Source organism: Erpetoichthys calabaricus, chromosome 10, assembly GCF_900747795.2.
Source record: "Erpetoichthys calabaricus chromosome 10, fErpCal1.3, whole genome shotgun sequence".
NCBI lineage: Eukaryota > Metazoa > Chordata > Cladistia > Polypteriformes > Polypteridae > Erpetoichthys > Erpetoichthys calabaricus.
In genome coordinates, this window is record NC_041403.2 from 81,634,359 (window position 1) to 81,651,499 (window position 17,141).

Consider the following 17,141-nt stretch of genomic DNA (forward strand, 5'->3'; position numbering starts at 1 on the left):
CAAACAAACTTCTGACTTTACCAAAATGCGGAAATACTAGAATATTATAAATGAGCCTTCTTCAGGGAACAACTAATAGGTTACAACCTAAAGATGTTCTGCAGCAATTAAAGTAAATTAATCCTTGCAAGTTGAAGCTAATAATTTTCACAGGTGTCCCAACTTCTCTTGATTACTCTGTCTGTCTTAAACCAGACTTGAAAGAGACTGTTTAACTACATTCTCTACACACTACAAAGTCATAAATTCAAGTGATAATGGGAAGAAAACGGCAATTAACAAATGCAATGAGATAGATAACTATTATCAATTTATCCTAACAAAAAGGTTATAGCCAGCTGTTGACAAATGGTGGAACAGTACATATTATATGTTACACTCTCTTCTGGAACAAAAATGGGTATTGCTGGATTATGCAACCAACTATAACACAACAATCTTCACTTCTACATAGTGGAAATTAATAAAAAGTATGGTCTCCTTCATCTGCCATGGATGTCATACGGCAGCGTATTTTTCATCCCCACCTCTGGAAATGGTATCAAACATCATCAATGTTTTGAAATGATGCTGTGAACTTTTAAGACAATGCACAGCCCATATATAGAAAATAAAAAACTGTTAAATCAGACCTCAAAGTTTGTTACAGGCCCTACTTATTACTGCATGCTGACAGAGCTTTCAAACATTGTCACAATTTTTTCATCTTCCATTTGCAATTTTTTTTTTTCAATGTCCCAATAAACATTTTTTTTAAACATATTTAATTTGTTTTCTAAGATCAAGATGGTAAGTTATTAATCACATGTGCCACTTATCATAAAATTACCTATAGAATAAAAGATTAACTGGAGATAAAACAACAAGGATGTTGTAAAAAATACAGCACTTAAAGGCAATTTTTTACTTGATATATCAAGCAATGTTATACATTATTTACCCAAACCATACAGCATTTATAAAGAAAACGTCTGAATTATTTAAAAATGTAAAATAATTCAAGTTTGAAATGCTAGAAAAACTACCATACGCTAACATACCATACTACCGTACACAGTACTTCACAAGGGTGCCCGCTATTACCATTGCTTTTTGCAATAGTAACTGAGTCATTGGCCATTCATTTTTGTAATACATTAGAGATAAAGGGGATTATTAAAGAAGGACTCCTACAGAAAATATCAATATATCAGACCCACAAATATCTTTATTATAGGTCCTTACCGATTAGCAGGATTTCAAAAGACATCTGGACTCAGAATTAATTTGAATAAAAATGTGACCTCTCTGGCACACCATACTACATCTACCGTTTTATAAAAAATTTTAATATCTAGCAGTAAACGTCACAGGTAAATGTAAAGATCTTTTTAAACACAATTTTGATAGCTGCATGGAAGAAAACAAAGAACATTTTAAAAGATGGTCTGCCTTCCATCTCACAATAGCAGGGATAATTAATTCTGCCAAGATGAACATTTTTCCTAGGCTTCTATTTCTACTTCAGAGAATCAACAAATCATTCTTTAAGAAGTTAGCCTCACTTATAAATGGACTTCTCTGGAATTCCAGACGTCTACACATTCAAAAGGTGACTCTACAAAGACCTAAAGCAGAAGGTGGCATGGAAGCTTTTATCTGTTGGTCCTCCACACGATAATAACCTTTTTCAACTCTCTCAAACCTACACAGTATTTAACTTTGGGAAAACATTCAGGATTAGGGCACTTAGAGAACTATACACAAACTAGTCATTTAGCCCGTTACAATAATGGGCGTTTGAACATTAGTGCATAAACATTAGTAGGAACAGTCTATATTAAATGGCAAGGGACTTTGAACTCATTCTTTTTGTTGGTCGTATTTTTCTTTCTTTCAGCCTTTCTTTTGTTGATGTTTACTTGCTGAGCTGACCGTTCTTCGTGGGCTGCCGTCGTGTAGATAGATAGATAGATAGATAGTGTATTGTGTGTCTTTAATTTTCTGTGACAGTAATACTGTCTTGTACGTCCGCTGGCTTGTACGTCCGTAATATACCTTTAATTTTCTCTGGCGGTAATACAGGCGTGCGCCTCGGTAATATGCCATTAATTTTCTCTGACAGTAATACTGGCTTGTATGTGGCTGTAATATGCGTCACTGTATTGTGTACCTTTAATTTCCTCTCACAGTAATACTGGTTTGTATTTCCATAAAACTCCTGTAACTTTCTCTGACAGTAATATCGCACAGTGCCCCGCACATGCGCACTTCACCAGAAGACACACACACACGGACACCTGGACGCACACAGGGATTTTATTAAAGAAGATAATGTTTTTGCATCTAATTAACAATTTACGCTTCAAATTTAACTTTCCAGCAACAAAATTTTTCTACTATTTTCAAATTAGAAATTTTGTTAAAAGAATCCAATACAATTTTTCTACACTTCCCACCCATTTCTATTCCAGATGAAATACTGATCAGTCTTGAAGATCCAGACAGCATCTCAACAATATATAAAAACATCACAAATAACCTTCTCTTCAAAGATCCTAGAGAACGGAGGGAAAATGACCTTTCAATTAACACCTCAGAAAAGGAGAGGAAGTTATAGAATTTTAATCAACATTTTTAATCAATACATATAATTTTTACAATTTAATACAAGTGTATACTTAAATTAAATTATAAGAATGAATTATTAAACATAAGGATAAGAAATGAATGTAACTGAAGGGTTAAATAAATGTTATTTTAAGCCTGGGCATCCGAGGCTTTTGCCTCATCTTAGAGGAGCCACCAAGGTGGTTGCTAAGGTTAAAATGAAGTAAAACAGTAATGAACACCCCCTTAAAAAGCTAGCACAAACTAGTGAGAAAGCCCAAATACCCATCTTGTTAAGCGGTGATAACAGCAATAGGAAAACCCACAGGACACCCCTATTAACGAAGTAGTGTTTAGAATAATGAAAGAACCGATATGTATACAAAGTTACTGGTGGCTATAAGTTGATTGGTTAAAAGGACAGAATTCTGTATATTAAGAGTTACATGGTGTGATGTGTTAGATAAGGTAATGGAAATAGAAAAGAATAAAAGGAAATTAATTTATTAGTGATGGCTCACTCCATGGACTGAGACACTTGTGCATATCTATATGGAAATAAAGAATTGTGCTGCATTTGCATTAGGTTGCCGAGAATGATTTCTTTGAAAACAGAGGAAAGTTTTTCCACAACAAAGTCTGCCATACATAGACACTCTAAATCTATATGTGCAAGGCAATCAATAATTCGACTTAAAATCTTTCATCAATCATATCTATCTCATTTTAAAATTGTCCAAATTGTATCCAGGGCAAGATTCAACCTGTAAGCACTACAAGCTTGCTGTAGCCTCATAGCCACACAAATTAACATCATTTTGGACAAAAATCTTTAAACACTTATCAAACATACTTGGTGTCATGCTCACTCCTTACCCATTAACAGCTGTATTTAGTGTAATTCCAGATGGGCTTAAAGTGGAGAATGACAAATTGATAGTAATTGCCAAAACCACACAACTAGCACATAGACTTATCCTGCTTAACTGGAAGAATTCCAATCCACATTTTATAAGTTAGTGGATAATTAATGTTCTATTTAAAACTGGAGAAAATCTAATTCTCGCTTAGAGGATCTGTCTAAAACAATTTTTTAAAACATCACAAGACTTAATAAAAAAATAGAATAGGAATTAATTTGGGGGGAATAAGGATGGTTTTTTCCATTTTGCTTTTTGGTGGTGGTTGAATTCTTGCTTCATTAGGTTTTGAAATTATTTGTTGTATAAGTTCTGCAAATTTTAAATTGCTTTATGCATACTATGTTACAGTTGAAGTCAGAAGTTTACATACACTTAAGGTGAATTCTTCAAACTCCATAGATTTTATACTAACAAACAATAAATATAGCATATTGTTTAAGAAATCTGCTTTGTGCAGGGCAAAAGTAATTTTTTTACAACAATGCTCACAGACAGATTATATTTCACTTTTTACTGACATCACAATTTCAGAGAGTCACACAATTACATACAGTAATCCCTCCTCCATCGCGGGGGTTGCGTTCCAGAGCCACCCGCGAAATAAGAAAATCCGCGAAGTAGAAACCATATGTTTATATGGTTATTTTTATATTGTCATGCTTGGGTCACAGATTTGCGCAGAAACACAGGAGGTTGTAGAGAGACAGGAACGTTATTCAAACACTGCAAACAAACATTTGTCTCTTTTTCAAAAGTTTAAACTGTGCTTCATGACAAGACAGAGATGACAGTTCCGTCTCACAATTAAAAGAATGCAAACATATCTTCCTCTTCAAAGGAAACAGAGAGGAAAGCAAACAAATCAATAGGGCTGTTTGGCTTGCGGTACAAAGCTGTTGAAGGCGGCAGCTCACACCCCCTCCGTCAGGAGCAGGGAGAGAGAGAGAGAGAGAAAAACAAAGTCAAAAATCAATACGTGCCCTTTGAGCTTTTAAGTATGCGAAGCACCGTGCAGCATACTTAAAAGCTGCACACAGAAGGTAGCAACGTGAAGATAATCTTTCAGCATTTTTAGACGAGCGTCTGTATCGTCTAGATGTGCGAACAGCCCCTACGTCAGGATCACAGATAGTCAGCGCAAGAGAGAGAGAGAAAGAAAAGTAATTTGGGTAGCTTCTCAGCCATCTGCCAATAGCGTCCCTTGTATGAAACTGGGCAAACCAACTGAGGAAGCATGTACCAGAAATTAAAAGACCCATTGTCCTCAGAAATCCGCGAACCAGCAAAAAATCCGCGATATATATTTAAATATGCTTACATATAAAATCCGCGATAGAGTGAAGCCGCGAAAGGCGAAGCGCGATATAGCGAGGGATCACTGTACACTTTGTTAACTGTGCCTTTAAACAGCTTGGAACATTCTGGAAAATGATATCAAGCCTTTAGGCAATTAGACATTTAGCTTCTAATAGCTAATTAGCTTCACTGGAGTCAACATGTGGATGTATGTTGAGGCCTACCATCAAACTTTCTGCCTCTTTGCTTGAAATAATGGGAAAAACAAAAGAAATAAACCAAAACCTCAGGAAAAAAAACTGGACTTCCACAAATCTAGTTCATCATTTAGAACAATTTCCAAATGCCTGAAGATTCCACATTCATCTGTACAAACAATAATACAATAGTAAAACAATATTTCACAAGTATAAACACAATAGAACCACACTGCTGTCGTACCGCTCGGGAAGGAGACACAACTTTAGTATGAAAAGTGCAAATCAATCCCAGAACAACAGCAAAGGACATAGTGAAAATGCCGGAGGAAACAGGTAGACATGTATCTTTATCCACAGTAAAACGAGTTGTATATCGACATAAACTGAAAGGTTGCCGAGCATGGAAGAAGCCACTGCACCAAAGCCATCATAAAAAAAGCCAGATTGCAGTTTGCAATGGCACACGGGGACAAATATTTTACTTTCTGAAGAATTTTCCTCTGTCCTGATGAATCCAAGATTGAACACTATGGCCATAATAATGACCATGGTTATGTTTGTAGGAAAAATGGTAAGGCCTCCAAGCCAAAGAATACCATCCCAACCATTAGGAATGGTGGTGGGAGCATCATTCTGTGGGGGTGTTTTGATGCAGAACGGACTGGTGAACTTCACAAAATAGATGGCATCATGTGGAAGGAAAATTATGTAGATACAGGGGAACCTCGGGTCACGACCGTAATTCGTTCCAAAACTCTGGTCATGACCCTAAGTAATTTCCCCCATAGGATTGTATGTAAATACAATTAATCTGTTCCAGAACATACAAACTATATGTAAATATATTTTTTTTAAAGATTTTTAAGCGCAAAAATAGTTAATCACACCATAGAATGCACAGCATAATAGTAAACTAAATGTAAAAACATTGAATAACACTGAGAAAACCTTGAACAGAGAAAAGTAACAATGCAAGAATTCACGCTATAGCCTTACGAACCGTTCACTGTAAACACTTTTTTTTTTTAATGTGTTTTAAGCACAGGGAAAAACATGAACATTTGAAAAATCCGTAATTTAATAAACAACTAAGAAAAGTAACATTGCAACAATGCATGCTACGAACCAATCGCTGTAAACAGAAATGAAGTGGAGGTTAAAATCTAATAGAAAAAAGTCTTCATTAAATACAACGAGGCTAAAACAATGCTCGAATCAGTCTCTTTAAAAACAAGCCCGGTACATTCTTTAACTGTCTTCTCTCTCTCTCACTGCACACGGAATGCACAGGGAGAGACTGAACACGTGCGGAAATCATCGGCGCTTACAAACGGAAAGGGAAACTGGCTTGTTCGTCACCTGAGTGTGTGGCTGTGAACTTTTTGGTCATAACCCGATTTGTACGTGGTCCGAGACGTTCATGACCCGAGGTTCTACTGTACACTGCAGCAACATCTCAAGAGCTCAGCAAGGAAGTTGAAGCTCAGTCGCAAAAAGGACTTTCAAATGGACAATAATGCCAAGCATACCTCCCACATTGCGGCAAAACGGCTTAAGGACAACAAAGTCAAGGTATTGGAATGGCCATCACAAAGCCCTGACCTCAATCCAACTGAAAATTTATGGACAGAACTGAAAAAGCGTGTGCGAGGAAAGAGGCCTTCAAACCTGTCCCAGTGGCGCCAGTTCTGTCATGAGGAATGGGCCAAAATTCCAGCAACTTATTGTAAGAAGCTTGTGGAAGGGTACCCAAATGTTTGTCTCAAGTTAAACAATTTAAAGGCAATGCTCCCAAATATGGACAAAGTGTATGTACACTTGTGACCCACTGGAATGGACATATAGTCAATAAAAATTAAATACTCTGCGAAAATTGTTGAAAAAAATCCTTTTGACGTGCATAAAATAGATATCTTATATTCTAAATTTATAGTTTGTTACTGTAGTACTAGGGTGTTGTACCGTGTTAGCCATTATGAATGTAGAGAAAAGCCAATCAAAATGACACCTTTTATTGGCTAACTAAAAAGATTACAATATGTAAGCTTTCGAGGCAACTCATGCCCCTTCTTCAGGCAAGATACATCTGATAGACTGCATAAATATAACAATTTATCAAAATAAACAGAAAAATGTCCTAAGTGAACTAACAAATACACAGTGTAAAAGGGATTAAGACATTTTGCAAGGCATCAAAGATTAAAATATAATATTTCTATACCTGAAGAAAAGAGCAGGCAACAGTACCACTTCGGAGTTGATTCAAGAGAGCCTCACAAACAGCAATGTCAGGAACACTTGTCACCCCATCAGTAATTATTATTATTCCTAAAAATTACAAAGTAACAAATTAAAATGCATTATTTCAGAAATTAAATTCAGAAAAGTGTATGTATCTTATTATATCTATGATTACATTTTAAATGGTATAGAATTCCACTAATTATATTTAGCATTTTAATTCTGACTTCAATAATCATTTATGCTAAAATTTTTCTCAGGGACATCATAATATAAACGTCATCATTAAGTTTGTTAATAAAAATACTTTCTGGGATTTTTCTAATAAGAGACATAGAGGTTTGGAGGTAAGGCTGTTATACCCTGAGAGTAGCATATGTTGTATTTTGATTAGCATGTGCAAGTAAGAATCTCACCATACTCTGTACAGTGGCAACAATGGCCTTATAAATTTGGGAATGTGGGCACCTTACTAACAGATGTCTGCCCCTCTATTTACATATTACAAGTTCTTGGAATCATTAGACTGTAAATGAAATGTGATGGAACTAGACTGTGACTCTGCATTTTTAAGTATGCTTCATGGTCATCCCCGAGAAAAAAAGCAGATTGCTCTCACCAGGCTAGAGGTAAGGAGCTATTTCTGATCACAAATTTCAAGTACTGTATATTGATTTTTTTTTTTTTTTTTAAACAAGTGAAAGTAGACTAAAAGATTACTTTCGTTGTAGCAGTTTTGTGTGCATTATGAAAAAAGTAATGTGGTGAATTGTGGTGGGTTGGTACCCTGCCCAGGATTGGTTCCTGCCTTGTGCCCTGTGTTGGCTGGGATTAGCTCCAGCAGACCCCGTGACCCTGTGTTCGGATTCAGCGGGTTGGATAATGGATGGATGGATAATGTGGTGAAAGGGGACCTTATGGTAAGATAACAAGTACAAACAGCAAAAATTAGGCTTCTGTGCAGAGTTTATGGGTTACCTCTCCAGGAGAGATTAGGAAGTTAATAATTTGCAAGAACCTTAGGAAAGAACCACTGTTTTGGGATGTGTATGGATATCTGGCAAGGACACTCTCAGGTACTTTTAAAACAGGTGTACCAGGTTTGTTGTTTTGTGAGAAGACACAGGGTATGCTGGAGGGATTATTATCTATTGGCTCTCTTTCCAAAGACTGCCTAGAAACTGTTTCTTAGAGCATGATGATCCAAATCAGTTAGTTACAATAATAGCCTTCATGAAGAGTAACCAATGAACAGAAAGTACCTGGAATACAAACTCACAACTAAAATCTAATATTTAACATTAGCCAGTATTACAAAACTAAAACTTATCAGGAAAATATCCTTTGCATAGAGTATAAGCAGGGTATAGTGCTACTTGAATTGTTTTCCCTGGGGAACACAAAAGCAGCAGGCTTTCTTCTAAACAGGTTTATCACATGATTAGCAATTTCTGTTTGTAATTAATCATTCAGTTCAATTGGTTGTCCTTCTTATTTCTCACTTTCAGTCAAATGCCATGCAGTGTGTAATTAATTTTTTAAAACATTTACAAACATTTCAGTTTGATACTCTTGAGTATTAAAAGCAGTATCCATTTTAATACAATTTTTTGTAGTTTTGACTCCAAGACAGCTGACCACACACAACGGCAAATGACAAGGAGTATTATTAGTTATCAATAAACATTCTAAATAACCAATCATTTTATAAAAACAATAACTACATTTTACCAAGCAAGAGCATGAAAATATAATCATCTACATATAGAAAAACTCCAACTCAAATTAAAGTCCTATTCACCTTTTTCTTTGCCAGCACATAGGTGTCACCATTTTTAAGAATTTCACGTACAAACTTTCATTTTGAGCTTCTCCTGGTCAAAAGCAGACAGTGAAGCGAGCAATGAACTATAGAAAGCCTGTTACTAGTTATTCTATAAGACATTGCCACAGTAAGCTGAACAAAACAGAAAGGACATCTCGAAACGAAAATACTTCTTGCACACTACATTACACTGATCACAGTGAAGAGGCAGAGCACCTTTTACTTTTCTCCTGCCACTGAAACATGAAGAAGGCTGTTGTCTCTGGCTGTTGGAAGCCACACGGGTGTTTGTTTTACTTCAGGAAAAATAAGCCAACAGAGGTACACCACTGCCTAGGAAAGTGGCTTGAGTATGATGCACCTGCTTTATTAAAGGAGATGACGAGCCTGGTGTAGGAAAAAAGGACATGTAGAAAAATGCTCTTTTAATTGTTTGCCAGTTTTTGCTGCACAGTGTCTGATGCTACAACAGCACAGGTTCAGAGTTTTATGCTTGAATCATGCAATGTTTGCATGCATTTTCTCACCTAAAATCTAAGCAATTCTAAACCAGATGCGTTTCTGTTTCAATTTAGGCAGTACAAAGCCAATATAGCAGACAACTACAAGCCTCATAACTTATGTATTATTTATATCTGAATTTCTGTATTTTATAAGATGATGAGAATGTGGAAATCACAATGATCTGATGGTTAACTGAGACTGACCAGGCACCAATAATTTTTAATGTAGGACCTCAGTATAAATGTAGATAGTGGTGAGTGCACACACACTCATTCCAAGGTAAATGATTTTTCTCATCAAAGCTAAAATTATAAAAGCAATGTTTTACTCAATGTAATGGCAACTAACCATACTTACACCTACATTATACAAGCAACTAACGTAAAAATCAAAATTACCAAAAATGGCTTTACCTTGCACAGAATCACAGTGGCATGACAGCAGGATTTTTTTTGTCTGGTAATGCATGATCACCTGACAAAATTAATAAACACCCATGTGGATGGGGCTCTCACCTTTATTTTCCTGGTTCAGCTATACCTCTGTCTTCAGAAACATCAACTTAACAGACTAAAACCTGAACCTTTTTTCTGCTGTGGAGGTATTGGCAAGATTCAGTGCTCCTGTGAATATTTACTGTCACACCATCCATGCCAAGGGATAAAACAATGCAATCAAAAATGTCAAAGTAAATTACTTGCGTCTATTTGAGAAGTCAAACTCCAAGTCTGTCAGCCAGTGTGTAACTGGGACTATTAACTCCATCACATGTAAACAAATATGTGAAACTATCCTCACATAGTGTGTTGTCTAAAGCCAAATGGTTGGAGTTGTCTCAAGCAGGATATTCTAACAAGTCATCAAGTAAACGTTTGCAGAAAAGGTCATAAAATAAAAATGCGATAAAAACTTCACAGACATTTAGGACAAACGCAATAGCAATAGGAAGTACACAATGATTTTTGTAATTAAGAAAGTAAACAATCTAAAAAACAGTAATAGACTGAAACCTGGGGCCACAGGAGTATCCAAGGACTGTGTCTGAGATCCATTTACCATTCATTAAAATTATTCTGTCATTTATTAAAATCAGAAAACAGCACAAAAAGTACCAACCTGCGCTTGAATTAGGTGGCAACAGCTGAAGAGCAAGAATTCCTTGACGCACCATGCTGACTAGCCCTATATCAGCTGTTATCATTGAAACGCCTATCTTCCGCTGATGCTGGTCTTCTGAAACTTCATTTGGGACTCCACAGCATACAGTAGATGTGTTGTGCTAAAATTAAAATTTAAAACACCACAGTGTCAGTTACAGGGGTGTGGAAATCAAATTTTTTTTCTACTTGTCCACAGACAAGTAAACTTAGAAAATCCACTTGTCCGCCAGTTACATTCACTTGCCCATAAACAAATAACAAAAGTGAAAAATAGTTTATTTTTTCTGATCTCTTTTATTGATACCAAAACTGCCTTCCATTTTAAAACTGAAAAAAGTTCTTTCAGGGAGTAGTACTTTGCCACCTTGCTCTAGAACATTTTATAAAAGATTCCCTTATCATTTTAACTCACTAATAAACAATACCTTCATTATAGCTACACTAGTTCTGTTTCACATACTACAGTTACAGTGAAGATTTTTTATAGATATTTCATAACCTTTGGAAACCGTTAGAATGTTTTCTTCTTTATTTTTAATAAACTGACAGCGCAAAACCAACTTGTTTTATATGAAATATTCGCTAATCAAAAACGATCTATTGACAGCTCATCAAAATTGATGTTGTCACGCAATAAATTTCTTAACTCCTCAATATATCACAACCTACACAAAATCACAAATTTCAGGAAAGATTAACTGCCTAACAAGCTTTGTTATGTGGTGAAAACAATTGTATTATAAGTAAAATGACTGCATTTTTATGTAGAAACAATGAATTTTATCAATCTTCTTCTATAATACGCTACCGTGGCTGTTCATTTGTCTGGCCAGGATTTTAAACCACCAGCTCGCAAACCATTTCACCTTTTGACTTGAAATTTGGTACACATACAGTATACTACGTGACGTCTACTATCCGCTTTCAGGGTGATGATTTGTATTATTCTTTATTTTTATTTTATTTTATTGTTGAATCAACTCTCGGCAGTGCGCAGCAGGGTGGCGCATGCGTATGGGAGCCGTTCTCATTCCCCCCTACCTTCGCTAATCATTCTTGAAGCAGATTGAAGACTTAAGTGCCAGTTTAAGTGAATAATTAAAGAAAACGTACTAAGTAATTGCAACACAAAAACTAACTTAATCAGTTTTAACGCGAAAAGATGCCAACGAAAGAAAAGAAACAGCGGGCCGCTAGGGTGGAGAAAAGAAGAGCTGCTCAGGAAGCAGCAAGCGCATCAACCTCTGAGCAAACGAATGCTAAATGTACAGAGAAAGAGGATGAAAACTAGGAATGATCAAGTCAAGTGTATTTATTCACTGCATTTTATCTATCGTGCAGTACGCCGTTACTGGTAATATATAAATGTTATTGATTATAATGAAAAATCATCAGATTACATCGTAATGTCGGCATGAAAAAAATGACCGCACCTCCAAGCGTGTAAGTATTAGGGTAAAATACTTATGTAAGACCGTAAGAGTGCTTCCCCTTTGAAAAATCAGCCGTCATTTTGTAAACAATATTGAAGACCAATTTGAGACATGAAGAACATGCCTAAGTAGACTGTTTCCGCACAAAGTACATACCCAAATGTTTAAAATGTTAAAGTAGTGGTAAAATGTGCCCTGCACAGCACATATAATATTTTTCTCCAGAAAATTGCACTTGTCCGTGGACAACTGAAACCAGAAAAACATGCTTGTCCGACGGTCAATTTACCTGTGTCGGACGAGTCGGGCATTGGATTTCCGCACCCCTGAGTTACATACCTTAAGTTTTAATAGCATTTCGTAACTTTTCACTTTTGTTATAATCAATCTACTGTACATTGTTATGGTCAATAAACTTATGCATAGTGTAGGAATTGTCATAATAATTGAAATTATTAAACATTTACAAAATGGCGAAATTGTTTCAACTATTGCTTCAATTTATGGAGTAGGAAGAACAGCAAACAATATGAAGGTGTGACACAGATAAAATTGAAAAATGTGTCAAAAATGGAAACCATATGATGGTAATGTTATTCTGTGTTAATGTTAATATACTTCTGTATTGTAATTTTATTTTAAATTCTGTTAAATTCTGTTTTGTTAATATATTGTGATGTGCAGGCAGCTTGTGATGCGCTGTATGGGACCAGAAAGGGTGTAATGAATGCCACAAGTGATGGGACTGTGTGAAGGGCTTCTGTTCTCTTAGGAGATGAGTGACAGAAGTCAAGAGAAAAAAGAAAGTGCAGCGTAAGGATGTTTTAAGTAGGGAGTCAAGAGACAACAAACAGGAGTGTCTGCGATATAGGGAAAAAAAAGAATATAAGTGTCAGGAGATAAATTGATTGGTAGTGAAAGTTTTCTTTTATTGTTTTGGAGGTGTGCTCCATAACCCAGATAATGGCGTATAAGACAGGACACCGCTTGTTACGAAACAAACACTCCAAGCAAAACATAGAAAAGTCCAGTACCCTCTGAGTTGTGCTTACTTATTACGCTGGTCATTATAATATTATATGGATTAATTAATTTTGTTAAAACATTATATTCTGTTAGTATAGTATTATTTGTAAATAAATACGATAATTCACTAAAATAATCTACAGCATATCATTTTAAAAGTAGCTGTTCTGTTATCCGTCTTTTCTCTTATCCATCACAGTTGTTTTCAACTTTCAAATGATTGCACATTTATCTCTGTATGTCGCAGTGATTGCTTCAAAGAGCACTTGAAATGTGAGCATGTGAATATTCGTATTTTGATTATCCCCTATTTGAGTATTTGTTTTCGTATAAAAGTGATGTGAACAAGTTGACTGGATTTCTGAAAAGAAGATAGAAATTTCTATCTTCTGCATAGAAGAAAAAAGTGCAAAGCATTTGCAAAGACATCGGACAAATAAAAAAAGACATTCCTGCTGCAGCTAGAGCTGCAACTACAAAAAAATGGAATAGGCCAGTCCTGCGCTGCAACTTCATCACAAGGCTAATGAGTGTTCCAAGACTGGAAATCTGTGAGGGCAACGATTAATTTTTTTTTTTTTTTAACTTATTGTTAGTTTATGGGGCTTTGCTGTATTTTGTTTGTGGTTATACTGTAGTTGCTTTGAATCTTTTCAGTGAAACGGAATAAAAATTTCAGGGAAAAAGGAAAAAAAAAAAAAAAACTCACCAGTTCTCTAGCTTTATGTTGCTGTTGTAAAATCTCTGCAATATTGTTTTCTTCAGTCCGCAGTTGCTGATAAATGTGATCAAGGAAGTCGTCTAAGTTGACTTTGTCCAGCTGACAACCCTGAACTAAAACCTGTTTGAGATAACGGAAAACAATTATCTATATACAGCTGTATAAAAGGTTGTCATGTTCAAAAAATAATTCTAATATTTTTATTATGTAATCAGTCTAGTAATAAAACTACAGCACACATTTAATGCAAATATAAATTAACAATCTATTCAAAATAAACCATATATAATGAATACATTCATCTTTAATATTTCAATCATGCATAGCTGCTTTCTTCCTAATTCTGTTAAAAGAACAGTCAAAAAACTAAACATTTGACATAACAGACAACAGCAATGATCTTAGAGAAGCAATTGTTGCTGCCCATCAATTTGAGAAGTGTTATATGTCCATTTCCAAACAATTTGAAATCCATTATTCTACAGTGAGAAAAATTATTCACAAGTGGAAAACATTCAAGACAGCTGCCAGTCTTCTCAGGAGAGCATGCCCCAGCAAATGCACCCCAAGGTCAAACCGTGCAATGCTCACAAAAACTGCAAAAAAACCCAACAGCTACATCTGACACTCTACAGGCCTCAGTTAGCATGTTAAATGTTAAAGTTAATGACAGTACAGAAGACTGAATAAGTATGGCTTATTTAAAAGGGTTTCCAGGAGAAAACCTCTCCTCACTAAAAAATAATATGGAAGCACAGCTTAGGTTTGTAATGTTGTATATGAACAAACCACAAGAATTCTGGAACAATTTCCTTTAGACATACAAGACCAAAGTGGAGATATTTGGCCATAATGCACAGTGTCACGTTTGGCGAAAACCAGACACAGCTTATTAGCACAAACACCTCATAACAACTGTCAAGTAATCACTGAATTGACCATAAACTCCTCTGTATAATAAAAGTATTCTAGAGACAAATGTGAGGCAATTACCCGATAGCTAAAGCTTGGATGAAACTGGAACATGCAACAGGACAAAGCTTCCCAAACACACCAGCATATCTACAACAGAATGGCTGAAAAGGAAAACAATCAAGGTGTTGCAATGACCCAGTAAAGTCCAGACCTCAACCCAATTGAAATGCTGTAGTAGAAATTTAAGAGAGCTGTGTACAAACGAATAGCCGCAAACTTCAATGAACTGAAACAATGTTGTAAAGAAGAATGGGCTAAAAGTCCAACACAACAATGTGAACGACTGATAAAGTCATACAGAAAAGATTGCTTCAAGTTATTGCTGCTAAAGCTGGTTCTAGAAGCTATTGAATCATGAGGTGTACATCAATGTTATTATAGTTAACGAAAACTAAAATCAAAACTGAAACTATTATTAAAAAAACATTTTTATAAACTGAACTAAAATACTTTAAAAAACTGAATTGAAAAACTAAAACTAAACAAAACTATTAAAGTAGCTGGAAAGACTAACTGAAATAAAATAATTTACGAAACATTATTTAGGTTTCATTTTTGAATTAATTTTCTTGCTGTTAATTTTTAACCCTTATAACTTAACTCTAAAACTGAAATTCCATCCACCACGAGCCGCCCGCAAGTATTCATCCAGTGAATGGAGGCTGGTGATGGAGGTCGGGTGTTCACACAGCATTTGCAGTGAAAGAGCGAGCTGAATACGTGTGTAAAGCGTGTGGAATAGAAAGTGATTTACGTGTCGCCTTTTTTTACACTTGTTGTGTATCAAGATGTAATTCAAAAACACCTGAAATCAGAATGTGTTGCTCAACAAAAACTTTACCGTATGGACAGAAAAATCACGAGTGAGTAACGTTTCAGTTTATTTCTCAGGCACCTGCTTTTTGTTGACAGTAATTCACCTGCCACTTTGCACTCGAAATATACAAAGTATAGAGAAAGTATACAAATCATGAAAAAAATTTGACCTTGACATCTTGATGAACCTTGACGTTTTAGAACTCCCCGAGTCCGAAAATACCGTTTTTTGGAATTATGTCTGTGTGTGTGTGTGTGTGTGTGTGTGTGTGTGTGTGTGTGTGTGTGTGTATATAAATACAAATTCTCAAAAACGCAACTCGATAGATGGATGAAATTTGGCATGTGGTTGTTACACCAGAATTGTGGATCTGTATTAACTTTTGGGCCAAATCCATTAACCGGAAGTGGTACTTTACCTGAACACATACTCGATATTTTTTTTTTTTATTCATGCAGCTGCAGAGTCCAATTTATTCAACTTTACTTTTATAATAATTGTTCAATATATTATTAATTTGATTTGATTTGTTGTTGGTGGTTCTTTATTGTACATAATATAATCATTCTCTTGCGGTTTACTCCTCAAATATCCATCCCCATATCTGAGTACACGAGAAAATCTAGGGGAGACCACTCCCGATTTTTAAAAATAAAACGGCACTGATTGAGAGACTGACAATGTCATCATACAAGATCAGCATATTGTTGCTGACCAATCACTTTTGCTTTAAAAACATCGTTTAACAATGAAGCAATGTAAACCTTGCAAAATCCCTGAGTTGGCAATGTCTATACTGAACTACAGGTAGGTGGGGGAAGCGAGTCTGCCAAGTGGTGAAAAGCTAAACATACTAATTTGTTTTTGTATTTATTCTATATTTATTAATTTATCTTTTTTAGTTCATATTCACAGCTCAAAATACCTGATATTGTGACAATAATCCAGTAGCAGAATTATGCTTTAAAATATCTGTTTTTTCAATGTTTCTCTCTCTCTCTCTCAAAACAGATAGTTGAAATATCATATTCTTTTTTTCTTAACATCAGCCATATCATACATATTGCATACCAGGGAGTTTTCCTGCCGTGCATCCAAACCTGCTGGGTTAGGCTCCAGGTTCCTGTGATCCTGCTCTGGATAAACAGGTTTAGATAATGTATATATTGTTCTTAATCTCAGATACTGTCTGTGTCATTTTGTGCGTGCCCATACTCCTATTATCTGCTCTTGCTCTGCTCATTATGGGTTTACTGTTCTTATGGTGGGCTTTTCAAGTCTCACTGCCCCTAACATTCACACTACATCCTTGTTTTTCTTTGTTTCTCTCAATACAGTTAGGTGGGGTCTGCACACTCATTCAAGCCTAAGAGTCCCGTTCTTCCTTAACCTTCGTGATTTTCATGGTCACACCTGTCCGAACACAGTAGA

At 35.7% G+C, this 17,141-nt stretch overlaps 1 protein-coding gene across 4 annotated transcripts in view; it reads right to left on the reverse strand.

Annotated features, from left to right (window-relative positions):
- Nucleotides 1-17,141, reverse strand: part of szt2 (SZT2 subunit of KICSTOR complex) — a 382,417-nt gene that overhangs the window by 332,827 nt on the left and 32,449 nt on the right. For all 4 annotated transcript variants that reach the window (XM_051933248.1, XM_051933246.1, XM_051933247.1 and 1 more), the window contains exons 5-7: nt 13,907-14,038; nt 10,695-10,857; nt 7,230-7,336 (exon numbers count right to left, since the gene is read on the reverse strand). In XM_051933248.1, coding sequence (XP_051789208.1) covers nt 7,230-7,336; nt 10,695-10,857; nt 13,907-14,038 — 402 coding nt within the window. The remainder of the gene's footprint in view (nt 1-7,229; nt 7,337-10,694; nt 10,858-13,906; nt 14,039-17,141) is intronic.